Source organism: Nestor notabilis, unplaced genomic scaffold, assembly GCF_000696875.1.
Source record: "Nestor notabilis isolate BGI_N333 unplaced genomic scaffold, ASM69687v1 scaffold6480, whole genome shotgun sequence".
NCBI lineage: Eukaryota > Metazoa > Chordata > Aves > Psittaciformes > Psittacidae > Nestor > Nestor notabilis.
Genome location: NW_009910560.1, coordinates 63,872 through 73,598, shown reverse-complemented (window position 1 = coordinate 73,598; position 9,727 = coordinate 63,872). Strand labels below are relative to the sequence as shown.

The 9,727-nt window shown below is 37.1% G+C and overlaps 1 protein-coding gene across 1 annotated transcript in view; it reads left to right on the top strand.

Moving 5' to 3' along the window:
- The window catches only part of FARSB (phenylalanyl-tRNA synthetase, beta subunit), a gene marked incomplete at its 5' end in the record, with an annotated part of 38,064 nt that overhangs the window by 7,388 nt on the left and 20,949 nt on the right, over positions 1-9,727 (top strand). Inside the window, 7 exons of the mRNA XM_010010617.1 lie at positions 103-164; positions 251-302; positions 1,853-1,914; positions 2,302-2,509; positions 2,932-3,012; positions 5,894-5,986; positions 8,359-8,476. Coding sequence (XP_010008919.1) covers positions 103-164; positions 251-302; positions 1,853-1,914; positions 2,302-2,509; positions 2,932-3,012; positions 5,894-5,986; positions 8,359-8,476 — 676 coding nt within the window. The remainder of the gene's footprint in view (positions 1-102; positions 165-250; positions 303-1,852; positions 1,915-2,301; positions 2,510-2,931; positions 3,013-5,893; positions 5,987-8,358; positions 8,477-9,727) is intronic.

Sequence of the window (9,727 nt, the reverse complement as noted above, 5' to 3'; positions counted from 1 at the left end):
GGTTGAAAAAACGCCCCCCCCCCCCCCCCCCATGTTTTTGTTAAGGTATTTTGTCTTTTTTAACACAAGTAGATGACAGATTTCTATGTGATTATTTTGTAGGCAAAAATTGTTCTTGATATTATAGTCACGATGTTTAGTGAATATTGTGAGAAGCCATTCAGGTGAGTATGAATCTCCACTTGGAGAGACATAAAATTTGGGCCATGTGTTAAAAACGTTTTTACTTCTGTTTCTCTGTCTCTCGTAGTGTTGAAGCAGTAGAAGTCATTTATCCTAATGGGAAGACCCACATCTATCCGGTAAGCATAGGGATATGTGTCTCAGTATCCTTACAGAAAGGATTTTGTTTACCCAAGTTCTGGTACGAGTGGCATTGTCTTCTTTTTCTTCAGAGGCAGTATACACTGATTCTGAGGTATAGTGTAGAAGCTCAGCTTGACACTGTCTGTATATCAGTGAGTCAGGGCCTTTTCTAGCACCACAAAAAAATAACTCCAACTCCAGCTTCCCCTCATCTATGAAACTCTTTCTGAAGCTCCACTAACTTATTATAATGCTAAAAATACAGTACCACTGACATAGCCTGATACTCCGAAAAGAAGGGTAGGATTTAAAGTTACAAGTGGCAACCACTGTTTTGGTGTAGAGTTCATGTGATAGGAACCTTTTCAGGAACAAGTAAAGATCGCAATCACAGGTCATAATCTGTGTCTAAAGCCTTTAAAACCTATGTGTTCCGAATCAGGAAAAATGAATGCAGGAAGAAGTCCTTCAGCCTTAAGCCAGTGGGCAACTGAAATCAGCCTCACCATAACTTACTTATCAGATCTGGAAGTTTTAATGCCCTTCAGTTAAAATAACCTTGTAATACTGGATTTTTCAGTCATCATATATTTGGAGTCTATAAAGTGAAAGGTTTGTAAGGGAAGATGATGACTTCAAGTGCAGGTTTGTTTGCATTCAGAGTCCCAGGCAGGCCTCTTTGCTGTAGTGGAGTCTTACTTTTTTGTCCTCTTAACAAGAATAAAGAAAACAATTCGTCCTGTTTCCTTAAAGTAGCTGAAGACTGGGTTCTGGTTGAGTTCATAAAGATCAGATATATCAATCAAGTACAAACTGTTTAAAAGGAAAGAAACTTATTTTTACTGGGAGTTATTCTAGTGGTATTTTAGCTTTTCTTTTAGCAATGTCAGCTTTAATCAACAGAAGGAAGACCCAGAATTCTGCCATAAACAAGTGGCTTCCCTTGATAAAATAGAGACAAAAAAAATCCCCAAAGTTCTAGATGCTGAGGTTTTTAAGGGTTTGTGTATCTAGATGTTTAAAAACACCTGAGTAAATATATACAAAATAACTTCCTTAAATATATTGCAAACTTTCTATGTAAAATACCGATAGATATTTCTGTGCCCAGTATGGAAACAGAAAGTTTTCTTTCCTTTTCCTCCTAGATGTCATTTGATCTGTAGTAGACCATAAGACCTCATGCATGACCATTCACTGCTTTAGGGCTTTGACTTAGGATCAGCTGGTCACTAGAAACTTTCAGCAACTCTGTTACTTGCATATATCAGAAATTTATCAGAAGTTTCAATAACAGGTATTTCATGCTGCATTCAACCTTCTAGCTTAACAGAGAACAGCTTTTGCATCGTATACGATAATGTTTTCAAGAATCTTGTTACCTTAAAATACTAAGTTTAGCCTAGTATTCCACACTTGTCTGCTGTGGATGTCATTTTATTAGCATAATTAGAAGAACCTAGATTACTAAGATGTCAAAACTGAATCCTCGTAGGTAGGAATGACAGGCATTGTGTATGCTGAAAAGCTTTGTCTTTCTTTTTAGGAGCTGGCTTACCGAAAAGAGAAGGTGAAACCTGAACTCATTAACAAGAAAATAGGAATTAGGTATGTTATTGCAAATGAAAACAGTTTTCATTAATTATGGAAAAGGTACTAGAAAACATTGATTATTACTTTGTTTAAAATTATTTACACTGTGTGATGATTTATTTATTTGTATGAAAATTTCAGGGGTTATTTTTGGTAATTAGATTTGGGTAATAAGATTTGTTCCCCCTTTTTTCAAGGAAAGTGAATGATTCTTTATGGCCTTAAAGAACTGTTATGAAGTAAAGAAAAACGACTGTCTCAAGAGTCAGAATCTGAGCTGGTTCTGATCAAATGCTAAGTCTGTGTACAGTCCACAAAGCACTTGGAGTTTTTCAGGCAATGCAGCAGAAACATCGATATAGTGCATGATCCATAAATTACTACTCTCTTGTTTTGTTTCAGTGAAACTCCATCAAGCCTTGCAAAGCTGCTGAGTAGGATGTGTTTGAAGTCACACGTCATAGGGAATGGGAACAATATAGAGATTGAAATCCCTCCTACCAGAGCGGACATTATCCATGCATGTGATATCGTAGAAGATGCAGCAATAGCTTATGGTTATAACAACATTCAGATGGCTATTCCGAAAACATACACCATAGCTAATCAAGTAAGATTGCCCCTTCAAATAAACGCTCTGTTGTCAGTAAATGACTAGTGCATGCCAGAAGGGCTTTGGGGAAAACAGAACCTAGGAATTAAATATTTTGACATGCTTTGCCTTGAGAAGTATTTACCATGGATAGGATACAAAACAGATGCCCCACTGATTTGAATAAGCCCAAGACCAGTGCTTGCTGGTACTTGAAAAAAGACAGGGTTTAAACAGGGAGCCCGTATTAAATCTCTAATTGGGAGATTCATTTCCTCAGGCAAGCCTAAAGGCAGCTGGCTGATGCTTACATAAATTTTAAGCGCACAAGCATAGTACCTCCCTGGTGAATTCACCATCGTGTAAAAGGCAAAATCACCTTGGGAAAGAATAGAAAATGTTTTTAGATGGAAGTTGAAAACTTTTTTGTTTCATTGTAGCTACCCCTCAATAAGCTCACTGAACTTCTGAGGCTGGACTTGGCAGCTGCTGGATTCACTGAAGCACTCACTTTTGCCCTGGTATATTACATTGATTTCATATTTTTCTTACTTGAATGTTGGAAAAGTGATGCAACCAAAACTACAGGGGAATGTCTGAGGGTCTGAGGATATGTTGTTGTATAGATATACCAGTATTTGTTACTATTTTGGCAGGTGGTTGATTGCTAGTCCTTTAGATTTACCATATACTATTTTGTGAGTTTGTAGGTCAGAGAAATTGAATGCCACCGTTAATGTGGCCTGTACTTCTAAGCATAGATGCAAAATTAGCTGCTGAAGTACTGGTTTTAGTTTAACTTGATAGGATGAAGTCGTAAGACAGCAAGTCTCTCAAGACTTTGATCACCAGATGTGAAATGCATTATAGTTTGATAATGTGGAAAACAAACATAAAAAGTTAATACTTTCTGGTGGATATTAACAACAGTTTAGAGATTACCCTGTTTCTCATTGTCTCTTTTTAGTATTGTCACTTGCTAATGATTCCTTACATTAGATACCAAGCTGATACGTAGTTACTATAAGAGTTTATTTTAAAAATACTTGTAGAAAAGTTATATTGCACACTATGAGAACATTCTTTTTCTGCATGGAGGAACAAATAAAAATACAGTAATTGTTGTTTGCACTGGTTACAGGTACTATTCATATTATTTGTTACAACCATGCCAGTAGTCTTATACCAAGAATTAGGTAATTTACTCTGCAGCAGCCTATGCCACTCCAGTACCAACAGCTGGCATAATTTCTAATACTGAAATTTTGCAGCAAATTTGGTCACTTGTCCATACCTCTTTGCCATAGCTTTGAACTGGATCACAGAATCTGATCTACTCTTCAAAAATAATTATAAAAGAATAAAAAATAAAAGCAAGTACAGCCCTCCGAATGTACATGGTATTAACTGTCCACACATGGAGACTGGTATGGTCAGCTATTGAAGATACACCATACGTTTTAGAAAATCCTTTCATTTCAAAATCAGCTCAAAGCCTTTGCCTTAAAGTGCAACTTGTGGACATTTTAGCATATGGGGAGCTACCACCACATATTGTATTAAAACCTCTCAGAAATTTCCCAACCTTTTCCTGAACTTAAAAGCGATTAGATGGCCAGAAATACATGTTCCTGAAAGTACACAACCTTTTACAAGATAGTTTTCTGATCACAGATTATTTTTTGATAACTTACTAACTAGTATCCAGTGATACACACTCCCAAAACACTTCCACGCGTTTGAAAAGTTCAGGGATTGCAGCCAGAGTTGGTAATACAAATGGACCGAATGAAATGTTAACACCTCCAGATTTCATTGAGCTTCAAAAGAAAAGTTTGAACTAATTCTAACATCTGAAAAATATATTCAAGTTTTAATATTTTGTTATTAACTCTTTTAAGTAACCAGGGCAGTCATTAATAGTTCTTCCTGCAGTGCTAGTATTTGACAAAGATGTTTAGACTACCTGCAGTAGTACAAGGGGAATGTTGGGGAAATAGTATGTACAACATGGTCAAATTTTTCTATATATTCCTTATTCATTAGTAAATATAATTGATTTTTTCAGCACTGAATAGGTGATAGGCTTAAAAACACTGAATATATCACATCTGTATCATTACAACCGAGGACCTTTATAAACTGCAACAGCAGAATTCTGTAAGATCACGCAGTATATCATGTTGTCACATATTTGCATTTGTGGAAGTGAAACCCACAGTCTGCTGTGTCACCAACACTTCATTAAAACACCAGTGTGAGGCCTCTGACTATGACAAATACCATTTATGCTACAACATTCTGTAGCCCAGCATTATGTGACAAACACTGCTTATGTACTTGTGCAGACAGTCTGTTTCTTGGTTTCAGCCCAAAATTATACTTGTAGTCAGCAACATTGCCTTTTGTGAGGAGCTACAATTTAGCCAAAATGCATTTAGTTAAATCACAGTAACATAGTTTAGATACACATCTGAAAACTGTTTAATGCAGTTTTCTCCTCCTAAGGTCAGTATTGAATTTTTATTTTTTTTTAATTCAATAATCCATTTTTTTTTTTTTATCATCTGCTCATTTTCCTCACATTTGGTCTATCAACACACTTTTCGGAGTGCTGCCAGTGCAAAGGGAACACTTTTGGGAGACTGCAGTATACCAGCAAATCCACAATTACATGCCTAGTCTGCTGTTGGTTTCTTTAATACATTAATAAAGCTATAAATTCTGGAAATCTGTAGTGTGGATCTTATCAGTAGCATCTGTTGTTTATGTGCACAGACATTGTCTGAGCCTGATAAAGTGCATATGTATTGCTTTACTGACCAGCTTAAAAATACACCCAGAGAATAAGGGCTTTAAAAATACTCCAGTTCAAAAATGGAAAACAACAATGAACTACAAGAATCCTACACAGCTAAAATTGAAGGCTTGACAGTAGGAACTGATTTTTGTAGACAGTACTTTATTTTCTGTAAGTAGCCCCCAAGGTATTGTTTTCTTTGTGAGAAAGCTTTGGTAACAGTCCCTTTACAAGTACTGTTTTCAGAATAAAATACTTTAGTCACTGCAAGTTGGGAGGCGGAATCTGAGCCTCTGTTTATAAAACAGATGACAGTGATCCGTGACAGAACCTGAAGTAAACACTTGCTTTTTTCTTTTATTAAACTATCTTAATTTTGGTTAGTATTTAATGTTTGTAGGTAATAAACCAGTTTGCTTACTTCGTCTTAAGACTGGGGCTTAATTTTTGTTACAAGTAGGTGTTGCACATGAGAGCGTATGTCATGGGGCCTCAGAGCAAGTGCTACAACTGCATTGTTTATTCTTGATATCAGATTTCATCGCTGGCCTACTGTCTATTTTAACTACTTGACTTTGGTGTATTTTATGTCTTCCTCTCAGTGTTCTCAAGAAGATATTGCAGATAAACTTGGCATGGATATCTCTGCAACAAAAGCAGTGCGCATAGCAAACCCCAAAACTGCAGAATTTCAGGTGAGATAATGCAGGTTTTGAGATCAGCGTTGTCACATATTCTGTATTTAAAGAGGAGAGAAAGAAACCAACAGGAAATAAAATTTATAAACCACAGGACTACCTTCCATGCATTAAGAGGACATGAATATCTATGTGCTAAACTTGCTAGCAGTCATCTTCTGTTACTCCTTCACTGAGAAATACCTTACTTGGTGTGAGATACTGTTAGCAGTAAAATACCATGCTCTGTATGACAGCATGTGGCAAAATTGAGCTATCTTACTACAGAAAATCCCAGATAATTGATCAACTCCTGCATTTGGAAGTCATTGAATATAAATGGAACTATTAGACCTGGCAATCTCTAAACTTCAGGAGCTGTGAATATGAAATGTTGTTTTTTAAACTATTAACCATTATTATTCCTTTTTTAATTTTTAAAAGCTTAAAGAACAATACAGAATACCTGTTTCTAGATAATTTAATCTTTGCTAGAGCAGAGTGAGAGCCTAAAAGCATACCTGTAGTTTTTGTGTTTCTTTTAGAAAGTGTTTGGGGGTTTTTTTCAAAGATGCTTTCTTTAGTTTAGAGGAAAGATAAGTTTAGAGTCTTTCGTTTCTAACCTAAGAAATACAAAGGCAAACACCCTTTACAAAGGTTTAGAAAAGTTTCAGCAGTCTGTGAGTATTAATGGTTTGTTGTTTGGTTTTGGTTTTTTTCCCCCCACAAGATCTTCTTCAGTAAGTCTGATTTCTCCAAGCATCTAAGATACCTTTCTAGATCTTACCTGTAATACTAAAAGCAGTCTCCTGCTGCTCTGAGATTCAAGAACAGAATTTTGGGGTATCTTCATGTGTTTTTTTGTTCTATTTGGTACCACAAATAAGCAGTCATGCAAGACACTGTTGTAACCTGTTTAGACTGTTATCACCTGTTCACATACATCGTTTGGCATGGTGATTACAACTGAGTAATACAGAATGTACCACAGACAAACCACTGAGTGTGATAAAAAGAGAAATAGCAGCCCCTTTAGCCAGGTACAGTTTCAGATTCCTATTCTTCAAAGACCAGGCCTTTGCAGTGGCGGTGCTGCTAAGCAGTTGTATCATTGGCTGAATATTACTTGTGGCAAAAACAGCCTCAATGTTTTAAAATCTGTTTGCCTCCCTGAAAATTGGGAAGGATTACTCTGTGATGCATTATAAACTTTCAGCTTTACATGTTAACTGTAATGAGATTCTCAGGATGGCTTTTCTCCCGCCCCTATCTCTGCCAGCAACACAAGGGCAGGATGATGCCAGGGACACTCTTCCAGCTGAGTTTGCAGCTGGAACACTTCATTGGTTAGGAAAAGAAGGATAAAACAACAGAAATGCTGCATGACCAATGATAAGATGTGACTGAACATATGGTAACTTTTTACCTGCAGTCAAGCAGCAGTCACTCCCGTCCATTTTCCATTAAATTTACTGAATCAGACTCTTCCAGTTTGGAGGATGGGTCGGGCAGGAAAGGTGCACTTGTAAAGAAGTATTTGAATGGAGAACACAGGAAATACATGTGAATGGATCTGTAAGAACAGTGATATGATTGCCTATTGCTTGGTTCTTTGCATATGTTTTCTATGTATTTCTGGTTGTCCACAGCTGCAGTCTGAATATATCAGTTTCTGTTTTATAAGTGCATACCTTATAGTATCACAGAATCAGATAGTCTGGAAAAGACCTTTAAGATCATTGAGCCCAACCGTTACCCCAGGACTGTCAAGTCCACCACTAAACCATGTCACTAAGGGCAAACTGATCTCCCTTCATGGCTGCCCGTCATGATCTTTAGTCACGGCCACCCCTCATGTGCCCCCTCATGGTGCCCCACACTATATACCTGCAGCCCCTACCCCTCATGGCCATCCCTGCTCTCCCCTCATGATCTTCCCTCATTACCTGAGTAATCTGTTACTTAGGTTTTGCCTATTTCATTGGTATCCTGCAGTATCAATATTTCAGATAGCACTTAATATTTCAAAAATAACATATTGTATTTACCCTTTGCATAAATGAGATTAAATTTATGGGAATTTTTTGCATTTCTTTCTGTATTATTTGTTTTTTACCCTGCACTGCAGCTCAAGCATCTGTGAAATACTTGCACTTAAGCTCACATATATGCTCTTTCAGAAAATGCAGTATAAAGAACATACAGAGAATGTACATTTTCAAGGTTAGTAATTCTGAAGCAAAGATGCTTAAACGTAGGAGATAAGTGCAGTATTTGCACCTGACTGCTTTTAAATTCTGACTACAAATGAGCAAAACAAGAAGTTAAGAAAACTACCACTAGGTATTTTGGAAGGTATCTCACTTGCAGCACCCATGTTTGTCCTGCAGGTGGCACGTACAACCCTCCTTCCTGGGCTACTGAAAACTCTTGCAGCTAACCGCAAGATGCCTTTGCCTCTCAAGCTCTTTGAGATTTCTGACATTGTAGTGAAAGATCCTAATACAGGTAAGAGAAGTTTCCTCAAGATTTTTGGTAATTGAAACATGTTTACATAACAGATGGTAATAGTATGTAAATCTCTATTTCTTTAAAAAGTATAATAGGCATTACATACTGCGTTGGTTGGGTTTTTCAAATTATGTGCACAGTGCAAGAATTAAGAGATTGGCTTGACAGGCCAGATTCTAGAGTGGCTAGAGATACTGCTTCTTTTTAGATGCTTTCTCAAACGCGCAAGTAGGTTAAGTTGCAAGTATTTTTAGGCATCCGAGTATCCCTTACATATCTGTTAAGAATACTGCAAGGATAAATGCAAGACAATTTTGCAACAAAAGAAGTAACGTGCGCTATATCGCTTATGTTGATGCACCCATTTTGACTTGCTCTTGATCTAGTGCTCCTTTGTATTCTTATCAGGGATATAACTCATGAAAGAAACTACCTGCTGGTAGTGTTTTCAAGCAGCACAAACCTTGGAAAGTAGTAAATATCAAAGCTATGCTGCTGTTACAGTACTGGAGCCTGGTTACACTGCTGCAGTCTCAAAGGTGTGCAATGCTATACCAGTTGAAAAACAGTAGGTCTCAAGTCTGGGAATAGCAGGTTCTATCTGGAGAGCTGTAATTCAGAGGAAGATTTTGGGGTCATTGTGTCTCGACATGAATCCCTTTTCCACCATCTTTAAACAGGACTGCTTGCATTTGTTCTCAAAAATTATCTTCTGGAAAACTGACAACGTAGCACAGATACAGGGTAAAGAGTAGAGCGCGTCTGTGTATAAAAATGTGTACATAAAAAGCTCAACAGTATGAAATATCCTCTCTCATCTACAAAAGGTTTTCCTTATCTTTCCACTTCATCCAACTATGCTAAGAAAGCGTGGCTGCCTTTGAATCGTTCTAACGTTAATTGTTTTATGTGAAACAAAGCAGCTAGTTCACTTTTCAAAAGCTTCAGTGAAATCCGCCTTGTCTTCTGGGGCCTCTTTGCACTGCTTTCACTGTACAGGATCAACATTTCAAATTATCTTTTTTAATCTGGAAAATGTATTGAAGTAAAATGAACTGAAAACCTGGATTTTTAAATGTGAAAAAAAGTTGTCATAATTTACTGATTAATTTCTTTCTTTACAGTATGTTAAGGGAAAAGGAGTGCACAAACTACAGCTTTTGGGAGGAAGTGCTTGTACACTGAGTTACAACTCTGAATGGAGTTTTGCCTTAGTGGAAAAGACTGACATTACTTTAAATTCAGCAG